Source organism: Glycine soja, chromosome 8, assembly GCF_004193775.1.
Source record: "Glycine soja cultivar W05 chromosome 8, ASM419377v2, whole genome shotgun sequence".
NCBI lineage: Eukaryota > Viridiplantae > Streptophyta > Magnoliopsida > Fabales > Fabaceae > Glycine > Glycine soja.
In genome coordinates this window covers 17711430-17734672 of record NC_041009.1, presented here as the reverse complement: position 1 = coordinate 17734672, position 23243 = coordinate 17711430, and the positions used below count along the sequence as shown (strand labels likewise).

General features: G+C 30.8%; 2 protein-coding genes across 2 annotated transcripts; both read left to right on the top strand.

Annotated features, from left to right (window-relative positions):
* The first annotated feature begins 9615 nt into the window (after positions 1 to 9615).
* Positions 9616 to 14263, top strand: LOC114422965 (aquaporin NIP6-1-like). Its single transcript, XM_028389540.1, has 6 exons — positions 9616 to 10075; positions 10188 to 10444; positions 10608 to 10832; positions 11066 to 11260; positions 12776 to 12837; positions 13661 to 14263. The coding sequence occupies exons 2-6, from the start codon at positions 10211 to 10213 to the stop codon at positions 13863 to 13865; spliced, it is 921 nt and encodes a 306-aa protein (XP_028245341.1). The 5' UTR covers positions 9616 to 10075; positions 10188 to 10210; the 3' UTR covers positions 13866 to 14263.
* A 3071-nt stretch (positions 14264 to 17334) lies between these two features.
* Positions 17335 to 21846, top strand: LOC114422483 (Golgi SNAP receptor complex member 1-1). Its single transcript, XM_028388863.1, has 5 exons — positions 17335 to 17573; positions 19765 to 20004; positions 20663 to 20827; positions 21097 to 21210; positions 21484 to 21846. The coding sequence occupies exons 1-5, from the start codon at positions 17535 to 17537 to the stop codon at positions 21595 to 21597; spliced, it is 672 nt and encodes a 223-aa protein (XP_028244664.1). The 5' UTR covers positions 17335 to 17534; the 3' UTR covers positions 21598 to 21846.
* Positions 21847 to 23243: the final 1397 nt, after the last annotated feature.

The window sequence follows — 23243 nt, the reverse complement described above, 5'->3', positions numbered from 1 at the left end:
ATTAGGTGTGGGTGAAGATTCATGATCTTTGGTGCACAACCATTTGCCTAAAGAACTTGCCAAATGGTCTGATGAGTATATCAACCTGCTTAGCGGCATAGACAGATTTGAGAAATTAAAACAGTTCCTACTTGTTGATGGATTATCCATGGTATATAGTTTTTGTTATTTTTTTATTAGTTAAAATTTGGTTTAAATAAATGTAATCATAATTGTAACATGCAGGTTACCATGGATAAATGGATGAATATAATCAACACGAGATATGTGATTGCACCAAGGTATAATGTCATCCTTGTTTCTCTGTCTCTCCAACAAAGCTTGACGTTTTTTCCTCTTAGAAGTCAACTACCAATAGATTATTCTATGCATTGCGTAATATATATCGATCATGTGTATGACAATAATTTTGTTCAAGTAAATACATCATAATCTTGTTTTTTTAATTTATGAAATAAATTGTGTTATAATCATTTGAAAGTGTATGTGAATATGTAACAAGTATTTCTAAGAGACTGTTGTCTTTTATCGCCTCTAGCTTTGTTATGGTCTGGACATTGTCATCCTCAGACAAAATTGTGAGCAACATCATATATTAGCAGAATGATGCAGTACAAAAATTTATTGATGTTGAAAATAGACCATGTTGATTTAAGTGAAGTGTGAACATTAGTTACTTATGTAATTGACATGTACTACAATAATATACAACTGTTTCATCGGACATTCGTATAATTATCTATTTTACTTTACTTTCAAATGGTTTAGGGTTACTATAATACATAGGGTTTAGTGTTACGTGCGCTATTAGAGTTTAGTCTCACTTGAATACTGGGGGTTTAGTGGTATGCAACTAATTAGGGTCGAGTGGTGTGTCACAATTTAGGGTTTACTGGTACATTAATGATGAGGGTTTTAGGGGGGTTTACTACCCAGGGTTTAGTGTTACGTCACAACTTAGGGTTTAATGTTAACTAAAAACCTAGGTTTTATTGTTACGTGTCTAATATAGGGTTTATGGTTTAATTCACGACCTATGATTTAGAGTTTCGATACTAATATAAAAAGATCTCAAATAAAATTTGTCAAATAAAAAAGTTCTCAAATAAAGTTAAATGATAAACATTGTCTAAAACATTCAAAATGCTTCATGCATTTTCCATACGTCGTCGTCGTCATTGCTACCACGCATATATATTGCATTCCGCAATCACACGTCTAGTAATCCTTAGGCAGTCTTCCATGTCATTGTACGCTTTTGTACCTTCTGTTACTATCCTTAGGTTCAACAACCGTGTCAACCTTTAAGTTATTACTTGGCAGACATCCTATGACATTGACAACAACGAAAAAGGGTTATACACATTGCATGTTCAAATAAAATGAATAATAGAGTAAGTTTTATATATATCTTACCACTGCATGTCGAGGCTGCTCTACATGAGAAGGCGCATCTGCAGGTGTTTCCTCTATAGCTCTCATCGCCATTGGGTACTGAGGAATATCTGGTTCAACATATGTGTCATCGTGCACAACAGGTGGATGCCTAGGTGGATCCCCGGGCTGTGACAGTCTCACGTAGAGCCCGTCGATGTAGTTTACTGCACACTATCCAAGCACAACACAAATCTGATCCATTGATGCAAGGTACTTAGAAAAAACGCATCCATGTGTCATCAATATCTTCTAAGCATAATGTTGACGTAGGAGGGTCTAGAGGAATGGCTTGAACATACCCAAACTGCCGCACAATCCTCTTTGGTCGGTGTACGATAACAGCCGAAACCCATCGGATATGTCTGGAAAACAAAGAAATTAGATCGAAGTCTCTAATTACACGATGGTCACCATAAGGCATCCAACAAACACCATTAGACGTCAATCTATCTAAACGCTTCTGATACGTCGACACTGGTAATGCCTTCCCAGACTTCCAGCGACAAGTACGTGGTTTCCTCTCATGATAATCTTCAGCAGTAATAGCCCCGACAACAAAAGGAAAATGCTCATAAATCCAACACTACACATATTTTGAAAACAAAAATAAAATAAAATCATCACAATAGTCAACATCAAAGGATCAACAAAAAAATTAAATTAAGTTATAATTACCTATAAAAGTGTGATATATCCTGCAAGTTATCTGACGCTGTTGTTAGACGCATCATTCAAATTGTTGTACAAATGGACTAGGGCGGAAGCTCCCACTTTGGGTGAGGTCACAAAAAGCGTTCAAGAATACCACATGCACGTGTGTTGCATTCTTGTTTAGCAAAAAGAATGCAACCTACCAAATACAATAGATAAACTCGAGCTGCTATATTCCACTGTGTGACATCACATTTGCCAGGATAAATGTCTCGTAGCCATGATAGCTGAACATATGCCCCATGACATTGTACTATCCCATCTCTTGCTTCATCTGTACTCACCTCAAGTAATTCAACTAACAATAACACTACTTCGTCAATATGAAGAGTCTCAAAGCTATGGAAGGTGCCTATGATGGGCAAATGAAACAACTATGCCACATCATCGAGGGTGATAGTCACCTCTCATATAGGAAGATGGAAACTACTAGTTTTCTTATGCCACTTTTCTGCAAAAGCCAATATAAGTTTCCGATCACCAATGCCCAATGAACATGTGATAAGATGACTTAATCATGTGGCAGCAATTAAGCCTTCAATCTCTATAGTAGGTCTGCCGAATTTCTAAACCTTTCTTCCATGGGAGGATAACTTCAACTCAAAACGTTCCTAAAAATAAAAATTTAAATCATTTTAACAATAATAACAAATACTTATTAAAATATAATTTATTTAAAAATATAAATACGTCTCTATTCCAAACAATCATTGTAATATGATCAACATAGCCAGTCAAAACTGATATGTTGTGCGGCCTGCCTGAAAAACCCTTGATATCATGAAGTACATCATCAACAACTACTTCTTCAGGCTGTGTGTGGACCTCGTCAGTTGCGTCATCCACGTGCTGAACATCCTTAGCAATAGGGGCAACTTCCTGTTGCCAACGTGCAAATGCTGTGGGCCTTCGCCGTTGGGGAACTTTATTCGAATCACGATTTTCTTTTCTCCGAGGACTCTTCCTATAACCTTGTCTAAAGCCTGACTTAAACCTATGGTTCTAACCATAATCTGCACATTTAAAATATCATAAAAATTTATGTCAAAATTAAAAAAATACTTCAATCAATTACTATTTAATAATTCACAAATAAAATATTATTTATTTTTAAATATTTTTTTATTACTTTTATATATTCATAAATGAATATAGAAATAATTTTTTTTAAATAGATAGAGTTCAACAAATTAGTATCACAATAATTTTAATTTTTTAACTGATAAAAAAATTAAAATTTTATACTTCCATACAATTCAAAACACTATTTATATAAATATTTAATACTATTAATGTAACAATATACACGACTATATCAATAAAATAAAATTTAATTTACAAATTTACATTTTCTTGTTAAACTAATTTGTGAATTATATACTAATTAAAATTTGGAATTTATCATATCTAACAAATTTATAAATATATTTTGTAATACCAAATATAAATAAATTACTTGTATTTTTTTTACAAATATATTAAATCACAATATATATATATATATACACACACACATTGTTTCTAAAATAAACAAATTACTGAACTTCTTTATTAAAAATCAACTTTAAAAAAACAAATATAACCAATTAAATAAAAAAACCAAAAAAATGTCTGCAATTTTTTTTTACAAATTAATTTTTATAACAAATATATTAATATTTTTTAAAATTAAAAACAAATAAAAAACAATAACTATTTCTTTTAATTTTAAATTAAAAAAATATTCACAAATTATGAAATTCGTATAAGTCATATGGATTGCCCAATCCGTATGACTTATACGGACTTCACATCCAAACAACTCACACACACCCATTAAAAACGAAATCAACGAGGAGAAGCACTCATTGCGACGACGATGGCGATGACTGACTCAACGACATCAATGAACGCAAACAGAGGCGACGACAGCGGCGTGGCAGGAACAAGAAAACCAAGGAGGAAGAAGGAGGCGCAACACAATTATACAAATACTAGGGTGAACGAAAGCTTTTTAAAATTTAAGTGAAGTATATTTTTTTCACTTCACATATTTTGTTAGGTGCACTTAGCAACACCCAATATCAATGGGCTGTCTTGGGCTTATATGACAAATAAGCCCTACAAAAGCCCATTCAAAATATAAAACTATAAAATTAAAATAAATTATTTCTTACAAGTTTATTTAATTAAATTTTCATTCAAATTGATTTTAACTGTTGAAATAAATTCTTGCTTAAAAAATGAATTTATTTCATTTTATTTTCTTCTTTTATAAGTAATTAATGAAATATTTATCTAAATATGTTTTGGACAAAATTTATATACAATATTTTGATGTTTCTGATGTCAAACATAAATATTTAATAACAACAAGTACGTGATGAACTAGCATGAATTTATTCCAATTTAATTAGATGTCTCTAATTTTTTAATAGGTTTATTTTTAATGGAGGATAGTTATGGTTTAGATAAAAAATAATATTTAATATTAATCTTTATTGACTAAGAGTGTCTATAATAAAAATTACTCAATGGATTGTTTAACAAAATAACATTATTTTGGGTGTCACATGCATGCTTAAAATTTGAGAGAATTGTTTATATAAATAACTATTACTTATGAATTACTTAATTTTGTATTAAATGTAAAAGAGAAAAATAAAATATATATGAGTCAAATAATTGTTATGAAAATAAATATTGAAGAAAAAATTAGTTAAATTAATTGAGATAATTTATCAATTGTTTATATAATATCATCGGAGATGTTATAAGTTTTTTTAGGTGAAAAGAACAACATCAAAAGTATCTAAAAAAAGATATTGCACATAATTTTCATAGTTGTCCTCCATCCAATTTCCAACTAAACCTACCTTTCAGGTCTCCTCCTTTTGTCTCTACGTGATTTGATGTTTACTGAACACGTATTATTATTCAAACATTAATCTTACATTTCTCGATTGATTGACTCTTCAACAGTAACGCCACAATGAGCACCTTGTAACCTTGACGAATTTAGCATGCAGCCAACACACAAAACTGGTATACAGATATTTTGCTAACTGTATTTCATAATCAGGACTACTGGACGAGTTAAACCTGTCTATTTGCTTTTTGATTCACCTATGGCTATGAACACGTATGAATTTATTTGTTTTGCCAAAAAAAGTTCATTTCTATTGAATTATATACCTTTCAGATTTTGCATTATCTCGAGAAATACAAAAGAGCACAATCAATATTATGCCATCTATCTAGACAATAAATAATACTGCGTCAAGTCAGCATAAATTTTTTAATTTATTTTTCTTTTTACTGTAAAATATTTTTAACACATATGTCTTTCCCTTGAAATAAAAGACGTATTTGTTAAATTTGCACAGTTATTTTGAACTCTTATTTGCTTTTTCAATTTTTTCATGATTAAATTTTGGGAGCAACTTATTTTTTGACTTTTTTTTTAAATTTTTATTTCCCATCTAGCCATAATTTTGGTTGTGACATCAAGTAAAGACTTTCATATAAATCCCACGATTTTTCATATAAATGTAGTTTACTTAAAATTATAATAGAAACACACGTATAGTTAATTTAAATAAAAAATTGGAAAAATAAATAAGATTTATATTTTAGACGAGTATAAAAAGTAAAAATAAAATAAAAATTTAAGAGTCTCACATATAAATCTCGTGGGTTTTTCATATAAATATTTTTATATGTGTATAGCGTATATGGTTTTATTTGTGAAAATATTTGTCACTCATACTTATATAATTATATATTAAAATTGCAATGCTCAATTATTATTTTCATGATTTTACCACCAAAATTATATATTATTATTTGTAGTATACATTTTATTATTTTAATGTAATTATAATTTGTTAGTTTTTAATTAATTTAAAGTTGTTATTGTGTCTAATTTTTATTTATTAATTAAACAAATTTGATTAAGCCCCGTAATTCTTGATATCTATTAGGAGTAAAAGAGGGCAGGAGAGGATCCACACACCTTGAGAAATAGGCGGAACCATGGAAGTGTTGTAGCTGTTGTTACGGCCTTAAGGTGAGATAATTAATCTAATTAGTAATTACATTGAAGTTTTTTTTGGAGAGGAAAACGAATTTTATTTGTTGACTGAAGAGGAAAACCAAATTGATGCGGCAATTGTGGAGAGGAAATATGTCAATTTAGTTCGAGTATTTGAGTGCATCATCAGTTCAACACTAGGCATTTTCCATGAAAGGAGGACACAAAATTATGGTTGATTTTGCATTAGGTGGAATATGAGATTGACGAGGGAAGGTGAGTCGATTTGATAAATTTGAAGAATCAAATGGAGAAGGTGCGTTGAAAGAGTCAAAACATGTGGATTTCCAAGGTTAGGTGTTGTTAGAATATGGTCCAGAGTTGATAAGTGAAAAATTGTATTTGTATATAGATAGATTTATATCTGTTGTATTTGTTTTAACATCTTAATATAAATCTTTTTGTATTATGGAAGCTTTCGATATTCTCTACCCACGATATACGTTGTATCATTTCTGGTTTAATATAATTTAAATTTTTCTCAGATTTATAGAAGGTTAGGTTAAATGAAATTTAGATACGGAATATATTATACGGTAATACTTAAAATCTCATGATACTAATACTATATCTTTTTAGTAATATCATTCACTTGTGCTGAGAAAAAAAACATCTTCTTGACTTGTATTGTTTTGAGATCTCTAAAATACAGATTTTTTTTTCATGTTTCTTTTAATGAATTGAAAATAAATACTGAAAAAATTTATAATAACTGACACGTTAAACTTAAATAATTGAGTTAGACTTTTTAATATTTTTTATTTTTTTTCCTCTGAAATTAGTCATCTTTTGTATTTAATCTTTGAATGTTTAAGAAAGATTTTTTCCAAACAAACATAATATCTTATTTAAATATCAAATTTAAAGAAAATAAAGAAACAATCTCCACTTTTATAAAAAGAGGAAAAAATTATAAATATAAAAGTTATTTCAAGAAAGAATATCCAATTCATATAATCTCCGCATCTTTTTTTACACTCGTTCTTAGAGTACATAACAACAACAGTCATAATTAGTTATCAACGAGATTACAAATAAAAGAGTTTTTTTTTTTTTTGGATTTTTTTTTCTTCTCCTTTCAAGGAGAAAGGCTAAACACTATTTTTCTAAAACTCTTAAAAAATGGGGCTTCTTTATTATGAAGAAAAGATATAAAAAAGTAGCTTATGAAAAGCACCTTCAGATTCCGTGGCTTATGTTTACCTTTTCGCTAGATTATGCAAAAGTAAAATTTTCGGTTCCTGATATTTACATTTTTATATTGTTTCTTTTAATTTTTTCCCACCGCATAGATAATTGTTTTTGACACTGTAGACCATGAGTTTTGACACACGCCTCATTGCATGTTGTGATTGCATGTTGTGAATGATCCAAGATGTTAAGTTAGTGGGTATAAATTATAAAAAATAAAATCAATAGATTCAATTATATAAATATAGATGAAATAAAATATAAAAATAAAAATTTTTATTTATAAATTTGATAAATTTTAAAAAATGAACCTCTCACAACGTAGGTCCGCGCGTTCATGTATCATTAATGTGCTTAAAATTATTTTTTTTAAAAAAATATTTATTAAACAATTTTTAATTTAAATGAAACTAATAAGTTGAAGAAAAAAAGTTAACAAAAAGCTTTTATTTTTTTTTGTTTTAATTTAAAAATTAATAGTTTCGTTTTGGTATGAAAAAGTTGAGACAAATTAACATTTCTTTCTTTCTTATTTTTTCATCCAGTACGTGGACAATTTTAGAATTTATGCCGAAATTTTGGATTTCTTTAGATGATCAGTAACTAATTCTAGACATGTAGTATGATATATAGATTTTATAAATTAATTTCTTCTTCTTCTAATTTTAATATAACCCGTAATTTACTCTGTTATTGGCTTTGCTTTATTACTTTATATGATATATTAGATAATTTATATATATATATATATATATAAATTAATTTTAATTTATGAATTTTTTTATCCTGTAAATACTTACAGAGAAGCTTATTAAAATATGTCCTTAACGTGTTGTATTCATTTTCACTTTAATCCTTTTTTTAAACATTATTTTGGAAGTAAGACGAAAATAAAAAAGAAAGAAAAAATATAAATTAATTAAATTGATATATAAAAAATAAAAAAATTACTTATTTAAAAAATAAAAAATAAAAGGAAAGAATGCAAAAAACAGGTGTAGTTAATTGTTTTTTATTGATAAATATTAATTTATTAATTTTTATTAAAAATATTAGTGAGAAATTCAAAGTTATAGTCTCTCCTTCCCCACCCTTCACTCGTAAGTTTTTTTCTTTCAATTAATAAATCAACCTTATATTTATATTTTTGAGATAATATGACACTAATATAATAGACTTTTTGTTCAAAATATGCCCTTAGCCGCTGCCTGCCAGAATATTTTGGCACGGTGCGGGGTTGGAAAATATTTTGAGATGAGACTTGTGTTGAGTTTTTTTTATTTTACAGGTTTGAACTAGAGAAAATTATCTTGAAAGACAAATATTACAAATTTCTCGTTGAATAATATAATTTATGATGGAGGTTTTTTGCATATGGTTACTAATTTTTACAACGCTATATTAATTCAGAACAAATAAAACTGAAATAATGGCTTGTGGGGATGGACTATGCTTGGATAGAGAGGGAAGGTGAGAGATTTCAATGGAAGACAGAAAAGAGATTTTAATTAGATACTTTATTTAGTTAAGAAGGAAGTGAAAGATTTTTTTTTAAATATTTATTTTTATATTCTTATAATTTTAAATTTTAAAACATAAGTAAAACATTTTTTTGTTGAAAGTAATGATATTTTGACTCTCCAATATTTCAAATACCTCATTAACAATTTTTTTTTTTATTTTTATGTTTTCATATCACTTATTATATTTATATTTCTCTCCCACTATGTGTTTACTAACATTTGGCTGTGAAAATATATATTTTCCTTTTTAGTTAAGACTACTCGTATGTTTTGAATATTCTTCTCTTCTCTCCAAGTTTTCCAATATCAGAACAAAAATTTATAATAATATTTTTTTACTCCCTCCCTTCCATTCTTTTTCCTCTCCTTAAAAACTAAACCAAATTACAAAATTTTATAAAATTCCTTCCATTTTCTTCTTTTCATTTCCTTCCAACAAATATCTACGCCTAGGTAAAATCTTAGACAGCAATTTTGATATATCCAACCATCCAAGATTTTCAATAGCCAAATATGGGAATATATATCTGAGCCCAGAGTAAGATATCTCTTAATAGAGATCTAAAAGTAAAAGTTCATAAAAGTGTGTTATCTTTTTCCCTTAATTAAGAGAGGAGGAAAACATATTGACCCACTATTGAAGGCTCAACATCCACAGTATCTTCCATCCATGCAGAAAGTCGTGTGTTTAATTGCATATGCTATATAACAGACAAGTAGCATTGCTCAGTTTCAACTTTCAATTCATCCCTGATGACTTGCCGAGACAAATGCATCTTACTGTGCAGCAATGCACAGAGAAAAAGGATGGCCTAGAAGAAACGGCCAAGGGAAATAAAAAAATAACAGAAGACACATTCAATGGTACATATAGAAACCAATGATTGATGTCTGACGTTAAGGGCCTATTTCTCAAATCCCTTGCATTTGTCACACCGTCCACTTCCAGAACCAGCAGCAACAGCTACCGGCTGGTCTTTTCCTTTGTACCTGTCATCAGTTTCAACCACTCATGTCTTTTCCCTTTTGATTCTCAGTCAACCACACTCCTTCTATATAATACGTACTTCTTCATTCTTTACATCCTCACCACAAACCAAACCAAAGACAAATTAAACAATTTTAACATCAATCTCCGAGGGTATCTTTCTCTCCCTTTCCCCTCTCTCTTTTTCTCTTTTTTCTCTTTCCCTATTCACCTTAAATTGATTTATTTTTTTTGTCTTATCCATCTACCCTATACTTGATTTCAGGGTAAGAAAACAGATAGAGAGGAATGAACAACGAGGAAGTCCCATCATTACCTTCCACACCTGCAACACCAGGGACTCCCGGTGCTCCTCTCTTTGGTGGCCTCAGGTTTGAGAAACCTAATGGTAGTGTTGTTAGGAAATCGTCCTTCCTCAAAAGTTGCAAATGTTTCAGTGTTGCAGAATGGACTTTAGAAGACGGGGCCATGCCTAGAGTCTCTTGCTCTTTACCATCCCCTCATATCCCTCTCGCAAAAAAGGTATCAAAATTGCACTAAGCTAGCTAGCTAAGTTCCTTTTTCTAGCAAAAAAATGAACCAAATTCAGTTTTAGATAATTAGTATGAGGGAATTGGTAAACAATGGGAACCCATTTTTCCTTGATGTGTTATTAATGTTGTTGAGTTGATTCCAAAATCTGTAGATTGGAGCTGAGTTTATTGGGACGTTCATTTTGATGTTTGCCGCAATAGGCACTGCTATTGTGAACCAAAAAACACATGGATCAGAAACTTTGATCGGATGTGCTGCAGCCAATGGACTTGCTGTCATGATTATCATTTTCTCTACGGGCCATATCTCCGGGGCTCATCTTAATCCCGCTGTCACCATTTCCTTTGCTGCATTAAAGCATTTCCCCTGGAAAAATGTAATTAGAAATTAAGCCTTTATTATTTTTTTGGAAAAATTATACATTTTAGTTCTGTCTTTGAATAAAAGATAACGTGAAAAGGATTTAAGATGACTCATGTAATTTGCTAAACTAATTAAATTTAGATCTCTTAACCTGCAAATTAACTTCTTTGTATTAGTTTTTTTCTTGCATTGATTACCATATATTAAAAAGGTTGATCTTTATTTTTCTGAATGGATTAATTGTAGGTGCCTGTGTATATTGGTACACAAGTTTTGGCATCAGTAAGTGCTGCATTTGCTCTGAAAGTGGTTTTTCATCCGTTCATGAGCGGTGGAGTGACGGTCCCTTCAGTGGGATATGGGCAAGCTTTCGCCACAGAGTTCATTGTCAGCTTTATTCTTATGTTCGTTGTGACTGCAGTGGCCACCGACACAAGAGCTGTGAGTATCTTATTCTATTAACCCACTTTCTTCTTCTGATGATAAGTATGTGAAAACGATATTCTGAGATCGACAAAACTTAATTAATTACGTGAAACAAGTGTTAAGGAGTACTTTGAAGGAGGGGGGCGTGGGGAGAGGAGATATATAAGTCATAAACTTTAAAGAATTTCTTGGTTTTTAAATGCTTGTGTCAGATAAGAAGACAAGTTTTATTTTATTAATGCATGTTTTCAATTTTAAAACACAAGTCAATGATAGTACAGGAGGCCCTCGTGCCCTGCAAGTCTCGTTCAATTAAGTAAAATACTATATAAAATAACAATAATTTCACGTTGTCTCCCCCTGGATCCATGAAGCTCATGATATTCGTGCATGCACCAAAATAAACCATAAAGAAACGTACCATTGGTTGATATTGTTACAAGAGTAATATCATTTCATATGCAAAAGTTTTACAATAATTTATACATTTTTTATTTATTTTCATTATATTACTCATTTTCTCTCACTTCTTTCTCTCTCTATATATATCTTTCACACGGTATAAAATTTAAATACAAATGGTATTATTCTCGTCCCAATAATATTGCATGCATATATAACATGCATGGCCACATTTTTTCCCTCAATCTTGGTCACTTTGTTTACTGGTATGAAGAAAAAACCTTTAAAGATTATTCAAAACTTCTTTTATGTATTTACATTTCTTCAAAACAAAATTTTGGCGTTATAAATATTTCATATATATAGATATATATTATAAATGTTGATTTACTTTTTTAAAAAACTCTAGTTCACCTGCTCACGAGGTTTAATTGTTGATTAAATAAAATTATCTCGAGTTAATTTATGTTTGTGTAGGTTTTTCTTTGTAGTTTTTAGTTAATTTCTTAGAGTTGTATGTATATTTTTTTATAAAAAAGTGTTTATTGTAATTCGTGAACATGGGATGAGAAGGGGTAAAGACAATATTTAACTTCATATATATTCTTGCCGACATGACGCATCTCACATCTGTACCATAAATAAATAAGTTTCCTCTTCCTTAGTTGAGCCAGAAATTGGTCCTCATCTATTGCCATTGCTGCAAATTAAAGTCAACCCAGACAAGAGGAGGGCGGTACCACACTTGAATAAAAAATCCAAAAAGGTTGTGATTGTCATATATTATATTTAACTAGGGTTATTAATGGAAAATAAATCTTTACATATTTTTGTTCGTTTGCGAGGAGTTGCGACCATTAAAACATGAACATGCATTTTGCAGTGAGATAACGCTGTGTCTTCGTGCTAAACAACAAAAGGGATTTGGAATCTTGCTAGCTAATTAATTGCACCCGATAAAAATTAAACATAGTTTGTTTGAAACAACATTGCTATTGAATAATATTTAACAGTGTATAACATATAGACAGATCGATTATTGATTATATATATAGATACTTAGGTCAATTAGACAAAACCTTATCGTATTATTATTGATTTAACTTGGGGTGTTATATTATGGTGCAGGTGGGAGAGCTCGCGGGAATCGCGGTGGGAGCTACTGTCATGCTCAACATACTCATAGCCGGGTATATATATGTCCCATCTTATTATTCAAATATGCTACCTACGGTATTAACCATTATTGCTCAGGGGCGAGGTTAACCATAAAACAAAATATAAACATATTACAACAAGCACATGGGTCTCTAGGAACATCAATCACTTCGTTAAACAATACAGTATTACGCAAATATTTGGCAGTTGTTCCGATAATTTGAATTATTCTTGGCATAATCCTATCTTTTGAAAAAGTGGATTTTCGTAACTCCATTGGTTAATTAGCACAAGTGGGGGGGGGGGGGGGGGGGGGGGGGGAGTTTTCAGATAGTTGTACCAAAATAGAATCTGTTCGGTTAGACTAGAATGTCATGAAAGGAGAGAGGGAGTAATTGGTATTTTAAGACTATATTTGATTTTTATTTTCAAAAAATATTTTTAATTTTTAAAATACAATTAAACGAGGTTGCTCAAACATAGTTGGTAGGGGTATAAGGCATAAATGAGAGTTTAAACAAGAAAATGGAAAAAACATCTCTTTGAATTGGTTGTTGAGTAATATAAAATTATTTTTTAAACAAAATTTTAAAACCAAAATGAGAAGAGAATCAAACAAGTGTTTAAATGATTTTATTTTATTTTTTAAAAAAACGGTCCCCTATGAATTGGATTACCGAAGGTAAGTAGAGATAAGAAGGAATGGAATAGTATGCGTGAGAAAAAGAAACAAGCTATGGCTCCAATTGAAAATATTCGTTGATTTAGCTAGCTAGCTAGTATTGTTCCCTGCAGCGTGTGACGTTGGTTAATTAATTATTATTCGTAATTATTATGGTGTACTTATAATTAAAGGCCAACAACTGGAAGTTCAATGAACCCGGTTAGAACATTGGGTCCAGCAATAGCTGCAAACAACTACAAGGGCATATGGGTCTATCTCATAGCTCCCATACTTGGAACTCTATGTGGGGCAGGTGCCTACACTGTGGTCAAGCTGCCTGAGGAAGAGGCAACAAAGACACCTTCTTCTGCTCCTAATGGGAGCTTCAGAAGGTGATGATATATATATGATTAATCATTTTCATGCATCCCCAGCAATTCTTCATCACATGATGCACCTAAGAAAAACATACCTCGATCAGAATCAGCCATATGGGATATGAGATATTTGTGCATGCATGATGATATAGATATTGCCGGAAGAAGCAAGCAAAATTGAGCACTGTTTGGTGCATGCACGTACGTATACTAGCTATATTAGATATCGATCTGTGTACTTCAGATGCATCGATGTGTACTGTAAAATATCCCAGGACGACAAAATGATCAGTGATTTTTGTACATGCACGTACCATGCATGCATCTGCTGTAGCCGTTGTTGTTTTATTAATAAATATAATATCAGTAGAAAGAAATCGAGCTGCATGGGATCTTTACCTCCCATCTTGTCATTTATATTGTGGACTTTTCCTATTCATTCCACTCAAAATTAATCAACAATATTAATTAATGATAAGGTTTTTTAATTTAATAATGTATATTTTTAACAAGATGTTATATTTTCTTTCTATATAAGCAAATTTTTTTATTAGAAGAGAGTATTGAGGGTATTTTAATCAAGGTACGTTAGTCTGTATCAAGGCTAGATTAGAGAGATAAATAAAGACAGGTTATCTTATATCAGTACACCAATAAATAAATAAAAACTAAAAAAGTACATTGAATGTTGTCTATCTACCTCGATCTTGAACTATATATGTTCACTATCTCGCATCAAAAAACTATTTCACGGTCTAATATTTATTAAGTTCAAAACACTATCGAAGTTAAAAGGAAATTTGTATAATGCACAATATTGTTACACGACACCCTGCTTAATTTTGACGAAATAAAGGTCACGACAAAGAGGAAGCTAGAGAAGTAAGCACAGGCTGCATAAGTAAATGGGCCTTGCTATCTAGTAAGAAAATGTGGAAAAGCTTCTCACGAATAACATGAAGAATCACACAATGAACAACTGATTTTCTTTGAAAGACAAACATTTATCGGAAAATTAAAAAAAAGAAAAAGAAAAATGGAAGTTGATGCAATACAGTGTTCGTGTGCTTTTCACGAAAACTATTTGGTAACTTTCAGCATTTTCCTAAGTGAATATCTCCCAAGTTCAATAATGGCCTGCACCTTCAAGTTGCTTACTACACTTTTTTTTTTTTTTTTTCTGGAATAGCCAACCCAGAATGTAGTTTTATATTCTGGAATCCATTTTTTTTTTTGTCTTTTAGAAGAATGACCAATTCGAAAGATAAAAAAATGTTCTAAAAAGGATATAGAGAACAATTTGGAGTACAGTAAGTAAAAGCTAGTGTTTTCTCTCTACCTACTAATGGATATATAGCAGAAAACTTTCCTGGAAAAGCTAGTGTTTTCTCTCTACCTACTAATGCCTGCAAAGGCACCAAAAAGCCCCATCAAAATGTAGATACTTTCTTAATTTTAATTTTTATAACATAATTCAAAAATAAAGTTGTACGCAAATGATTCTATTTAAGAGTACATGTAATATTTTTAATTCATTAGAGTATTTGCAAATGGATGGCATTTTTTTAATCCACCATGAAACACATCTTTCAACAGTTGGATTAATCAACAGTTGGATTAATCTCACGTGTATACTATTACGTTAGACCCTCACCACCATATCATGTCTCTGTCCCTTTTCTGTTTTATCATCGCCGCCGACACTTTCATCGTCCTCCTCAACACCTCCACTGCCACTGATAATCCTTATTCACCACCACATCATTGTCCTTTCATCGTAAATCGCAAATTGCCATGAAGAAATTCGCATCATAGATCTCTCTCATCACATTGTAAGATCGAAATCGTCGTTTCACTTTGTTGTCCCAGAATCTAAACAACAAATTCGCAAACATAATATCTCCTCTTCTTTTGAGATCTGTGCTCGAGATCTATTTCCTCTCCCTTCAATAAGGTCAAGGTTGTTGCCAAGTTCCCACGCCGCTGTGGCTGTGGTGCCCTATGTCGCTAGCGTGTGGCCATGGTGGTTGTGTCTCCCATGAGATCGAGGTTGTTGCCGCATTTGCATATTAATATTGGTTTTAATTTGATGAATTTTTCTTTGTTTGATTTCCATAGCATAAGATTTGCATGTTCATATTAGTTGAAGAGAGGGAATTTGGGGAAAAAAGGGGAGAGGTAGCTAAAGAGTGCAGTGTTTTGTGGCAGTGATGGGTGATTACAGGAGGAAAATGACGGAGGTCAAATGCAGAGGAAGAAGCTTTGGCAACGACGGAGAAGGAATATATTACTGAAGGTGTATCATAGTAATATGGACTTCACCTTCAGATTAATCTAAAAGCTAAAATTAGTGGTTCAACAAATATCACTTAGTTTACTAGTTCATGCTATACACCTCTTGCAAATGAGATAATGCCACAGAACAGTAATTCATAGACATGATAACTGCTTATATAGCTGGATAGACCACCTTCTTATAAATTGGTTCTTAAATTGTTGCACTATAAAATTTAATATGACATTAGACCCATATTTCTACTTTTGTTTGGTGAAAAATCTGTTCATATTAAATAAAACTATCAAGAAGGTAAAAAAAATCCAAATACTTTTAAAAAAAATACATTTTTAATATTCAAACTCAAAACCCATTAATCATTAAAATTGATTAATTTCTACCATGGAACACATGAGTTAACTAATACAAAATTATTCTAACTTGATCAGAGAAACCAACTTTGACTATGGACACATTTTTTAACAATAATTCAAATGTTATTTTTACCATATTATGAGAGATGAATCTTTTTATTAAATCTTACTCCTTTTGCTAAAATAATATATTATAAAAGATTAAATCAATAGAATCATTCCAGCAAGTAGCAACAAAAAAATTGGATAGTTTATGAGGTTTTAGGTTAAAAATTCTTTACCAACATTATATATATATATATATAAATAAAAATATATTAAATTATATCAATACAACTTAAATAACTATTAATATATTATTCAATAACTTGATATAAAATGTAATTTCTATTTATCTAACCGTTCAATTATATCAATATATTATAAATATTATTTATGTCATTTTTTATTAAAATTAAATAATAATAAAAATATAATTAGATTATCCATTTATTAGTATATTTTAAAAAAATATATTACAATAATTTTAATTTATATAAATAAGATAATAAATAATTTTGATTTAATATAAATTTTTTATATGTAATTTATGTAAAAGAAATTTTTAATTCAATAATAAATTTTAAGTAAATATTACTCAATTTTTTACAATAGAAAATATTAATCAATTGAACTTTTAATGATTCTTTAATTTTATTTTTGCCCATAACCGTTGCTAGATACGTATTATCTAAGAAAGGAAAGACTCAGATCCATCTAAATTTCTGGATTAGAAAAAAAGCAAACTCATTTATTTTTCTTTTTTAGCCCTATTGGTAGAAAAACACAATAAAAAGAAAGAGAGAAAAATCATTAAACGAAAAAAGGAAGAGGAACGAAGCAATCGCAAGTCGTCTGTTCTGTCCCGCGGGAGCAGACGACCTGTCTTCATCGCCAAACAACCTCAAAAACATTCATCAACGTTCACTATTAATCCATCCATCATTAAGTAAGAAAATAAGGTTCGATTTTTTTATCTTTGTTTTGCTTCTGATCCATCATGGAGGTGCCGAGTTCCTGGGATGCCCTTCGCAAACAGGTTTCAATTATTCTCCTCCTTATCATGCTTTAATTTTCCAGATTCTGCTTCTGCTTATGTTGTAAATGATTCAATTGATCTGGGCATGCACAATTCGAGTGCCCAATTGCCAAAATTTGGTTTTCTTTCTTCTCCTAGGGTTTCCTTGTTTTTGTCGGTGATGGGGAATTCATGGGATCAGGGATGGGATTCTACTACCCTTTTGCTATCTGTGCTTTGAACATGGTTTGATTTGTTGAGTTGCAGGTTTTCAGTGGTGGAATCTTTTTCCCCCTGTGAAGAGGCTTTAGTTTGGTTTTTGAATTGTTAATGTGTTGAATTATGAATTTTTGCAATGCTTTAGATGATAATTTTGTTCCTAGATTTAGGTTCATAGGATTGGCAGGCTAGGAATGCACCCGATTTGTTTAGGAATCAAGGTTTTTGCATTGTGATCTACATCCACAGAGAATGAGTTTGAGGTAGACGAATATTGTGTGAAGCTACCACCTAATCAGGGTTGTTTTAACTAGTAATAAAATGTTCTCCGATAACCAGGTGATCATAGATGGTGCAGAGATATTGTTTTGTGCTTTTACAATACTGGAGCCCAATGATGTAAACTCTTTCGAAAATATAAAGTGATTTTGAGTTATTAATGCCCTATTTTTTTTAGCATTATAAAATCATTTTTCCCACTTTCCTCATTTTTCATTGCAATTCCTCTTTCAGCCTTTTCAAAATCAATTCTATCTTGTCTTTACTCCAATGCTAAACCAAATAGGGATTAAAATTCAGGTTCATATCGTGAAACATGAATTGTTAAGCTAATTTTAGTCATAATTTGTATCGAATCGTAACATTCTAAGACAATGAAATATAATTTTAAATATATCATATAAATGATGCATAGTGTTCAGTGTAATATTTAAAAATAGATAAAATGCCTTGTAAAACAAAATTGTTAGTTATATCTTAGTTTGTGAATCCTCTATTTTGGAAGAATGGAAATGAAGAAATGTAACAACCAATTAGAGTCCATGCATTGAATGAGTGACAAATAAAGTAGCGGGAATAATCTAGTTACATTCAGATCTATGGCTGCCTAATTCTTGCACTACAGCTTGTATTAGGACACCATAGCTCTGCAGTCAATCAAGGATGTAAATACAACAGTACCACTTGTACTGATTTTACTACTATAAAATATATTCTTATTTTGCTGATAAAAAAATGAAGTAGCAGGAATAATCAAATAGGATAAGTTCAAAAATGATTCTTCAATTCTTTTTCATTTATCAATTTAAGTTTACATGACTTTTCAATTTTTTTTATGAGAATCGGGGAAGGAAAAGTAAAAAAGAAAAAATAACGAATCCTTGAATCATGTGATTCACATTGATTATATGAAATTGCATCAATTCATTCATATATTGTAAGATTCAAAGACACTTGAAATTGATCTAATGATATGAATTGATAGCTAGCCGAATCGCATCAAATCATATGATTCAAATCATGAATCGTAAGATTTTAATAACTATGCTAAATAGTTAAGTTGCAAGCTGTTAACAACTCAAATCTTTTGTTTATATGTACTGTTAGTTAAAATCAGTATATTTTTAGATATGCTTCTCAATATTTGCCTTTTCTCTATCTACACTGACACAGTATGGGTTAGAATGTTAATTTTCTCGGAACTTACAAGTTGCAACACAGATGCAAAACCTTTCATGTTTTTGGTGGTGTGAGTATTTGCTGGAGTCCTGACGGAAAGCTTATGCAATAGAGAAATTGTATTTGTATTTGTACAATTTTGTGTACAACAAAGTGAGAGATGGGAAGAGAAGAAAGAAGAGTGTGAGTCTGTGAGATAAGATGGTCGCTGTTTTGAGAGAACAGAGAAAAATAGTGTTATATGAATGATATAACTGCATAGTATTAGGGAATTTTAGTTGTGTTAGTCGTTTACATTTTCAAGCTTGCAATTCATGTATATTTTAAATATTATATATATATAAATCTTTTGGGACATTAAATTCCCTCATCTTGGATGTGTGGGTAATACATTAAACTATTTTAATTGCTGATTAAGTGTTGTTTAATCTGTTTATAACTTGGTTTCTCTTAATCATAATGAAAAAAATGTGGAATTTTATACTTTTGTTTTTGTCTTGCTTTGTGGTTACCTAGTTTATACATATTTTTGCAGGCAAGAAAACTTGAAGCTCAGTTGGATGAGCAGATGAATTCTTATCGTAAATTGGTTTCTAATAATGTTTCTACAAAAGCTGACGCTGCAGAGAGTGATCTAGAGTCTTGGATTGAGCGTTTACTAAAACAACTCCAACAAGTAAACACACAGATGCAAGCTTGGGTATCATCTGGTGGTTCAGAAATGGTTTCTCATACTTTGACTAGACACCAAGAAATTCTTCAAGATCTCACCCAGGTATTCTACAGTCTGGGCTTGAGTTAGCCTATATCATTTTGTGTGAGCCTATGCATTATATGGCTGTTTTATTATTTTGAATTGCTTTCTGCATGCAAATGGGGATATACATTTCATGTACCCTGAGACCAATGGTTTATTCTGATTTCTGACAACTAAGGATTTTAAAACAAATATTTTCAACTTCTTCACTTCCATTAATGGCAAGTAAATATTGTAGGAACTTTCCCAATTTAATTTATAAGGTTTTGTATAGAAAGAATCCTTTCACTGCCAGGAGATTTGACAAACTGCTGGTAACTGTCATCAGCAATATATCTTGCTAGTTCCATAAACTTGTGAATTGTGATTGAATTATATACATTATTGAATCTTTACTTTATCAACTAGTATTCAATGCTATGATCTCCCTCCCTATTTTGTATCTCAATTTCTTTTTCCAAGTGTTTAAGATATTTTAAGCTAGGTGATACTTGATACTGATTTTCAAAGTCTTATTATATATTATTTCCATAATTTGTTCTCATTAGATATTTGACATAAAGTTTACCTTTGTCTTTACTTTGTAATAATGTTTTATTTGTTTTTTTTATTAATTACTTTATTTCTTCAAATGTTTAAACTTTTTGCACTAAGCTTGAATGTAATTAAACTGCAGGAGTTTTATCGTCTTCGCTCAAGTCTTAAAGCTAAGCAAGAACATGCTTCACTGCTAGAAGATTTTAAAGAATTTGATCGAACAAGATTAGATTTGGAACAAGTAGACTCTGAACAGCATGCACTCCTAAAAGAACGCACATCTATCAGCCGAAATACAGGACATGTCAGTGATACAATAGTTTATTTTGCTTTTCTGATATAAAGTGCTGTTTTCTTTCTTTTTAATCCAGAGATTCCAGATATTCCCAATGGAATATTACACTATTACAATGCATCTGATTTGTATATTGCCTAATTTTTCTCTGGGTTAGGGGCTTTTTAACTTACTGCAAAAAACTGCTTTTTGAGAAGTCTTTGATTTTTCAAAATTGTATCTAATGTTCAATTGGGCGAGTCTTATTTTGAGTTTTTCTGCCTATTGTTGTGCTGCAGATGGACAATGTAATTTCACAAGCACAAGCAACACTAGGAGCACTTGTCTTCCAACGTTCGACATTTGGCGGTATCAATTCAAAGCTCGGCAATGTGAGCAGTCGCCTCCCAACGGTATGATTCTCTTCATGGATTTTGGTGTTTTAATCATTTCCTGTTGGCCATCTACATCGTCCCATGTCTTGTTAGATTGAACAAGGAGTGCTAAAAAATGGGCATAGAATAAGGATGTTAATTTATACATAAAATATGAATATATGATGATGGATTTCATATTTTATGAGAATGTTGAAACCACCTTTTGGTTCTGAAGTTTATGTTTATTAATCATGGATGTTACTTGAAATTCCGGTGTTTAATGTACCATTTTTTTTAATAATGTTGCAGGTAAATAGCATACTTTCAGCAATAAAGAGAAAAAAGTCAATGGATACCATCATACTTTCCCTTGTTGCAGCCGTATGCACATTTCTCATTTTCATCTACTGGCTATCCAAGTGAAGAAGCTGTTGTTTTTGTTGGGTGCTCCAACTTTTGTATGTTGTCTATTGAGCTTAGTAGCTCGTGCCGTGCCGAAACACATTTTGCAAGTAGTCTGTTTTTTAATCCATTGTTTATCCATGTAACAGAAAGCAATACCGAGTAAAGATCAGAAATTACGTAGTTCCATTTCTTGGTTCCGGTTTCATATATCATAACTTGTAGTGAGTGAAAAGAATATATATATTTTTTACGGTGTGTTTGACTCAATTTATTTTGAAGAATTATTTTTATATCAGTTTGTTGAAGTAGTTTTTGAAAAATGAAAATGGAACACGATTATTTATCCTGAATTAATCTTAGTGGTATGGAATAAAAAGAAAAAGCCTTGTCAATATTGTCCTGGCAGAACCATAGTTGTAGAATTCAGTCCTGTCATTGATTCGATCGAGGTAATGGGTTAGTACTCCAATTGGAATAATAAAAATTTATTTATATTTCAAAATTTAAAATAATAATGAGACATTAAAATGGTGTCGTAGATGTAATTAATTTTTTTTTTAAATCAATTGGGTCAAATCGATTCAACTGAGATTTAATGATCTAACCGGTCGGATTTGATCGGATCAATTGTGTGACCTATCTAATAGTGGAATCGTCCTGGTTATACCACTGAGTCCTGATTGGATTAGTCTAAATCGGATTTCACAAATATGGGTAGAACTACCCTCTTCTTAATTCGGTCTCTTCACAAGCACAAATATTTTTTATTTGTTCAAATTTATTAAAAACTTAAAAATCATGAACAAGATTCATTAAATAAAACGTAAAATTTGCTTAATTTTATAATTTTCAACGAATTTTAGGTAATAATAGTGTGTCAACATTTTATCTTTGCTAAAATTTCACTTCTAAATGTGATGTAATATAACCTACCTAGCTAGCAAGTAACAACTAGAGTAACTTGGTCTCTTCTATTAGAGTAGTGCTAACAACACTTTTTAATGTAATTTTTTATTAGTTAAAATTATTAAAAAAATAAAAATTATGAATTAAGATTTATTAAAAAGAAATAAGATTCACATATATAATTTCCCACACGTTTCAGTTAGTAATAAGGAATGTATTACAACATACAAGGAGAGTTAGAAAGAATGTGCTATAAAAAATGTTATAGCATTTCTCTTGTTCTAGATGCATGTGATATAACCTAGCTAGCAAGGAACAACTAGAGTAACTCGAGATCTACATATTGTTTTTTCTTTCGGAATGATGATTTTGGAAGTAACATGGGAAGTGTAGAGAGAAACACCCTCAAACAAACACCATCTGTTACATGGGCCTAAAACACCATTAGATGATCTACAATGGCAATGCATGAGAATCCTATCTTGTATTCTTGAAGGGTGGAATTTCGGGTGTGGAAAAGAAATATACGTCCTCGACATTAACACACAACATACTTCATACACAGCTAAAAAGATTTAAGAGTGTTTGGACGAGGGAGAAATTTTAAATTCTAAGAATTTTAAATACTTCGATTGAAATTCTTTTATTTTTAAAATTTTGTGTTTGGATAAAAACAACTAAAATTATGAGGGTGAAAAAAAAAAGAATGAAAAAAAGAGAAGATATGATTGGTGTTCTAGTTATAAGTATTCTTCTAC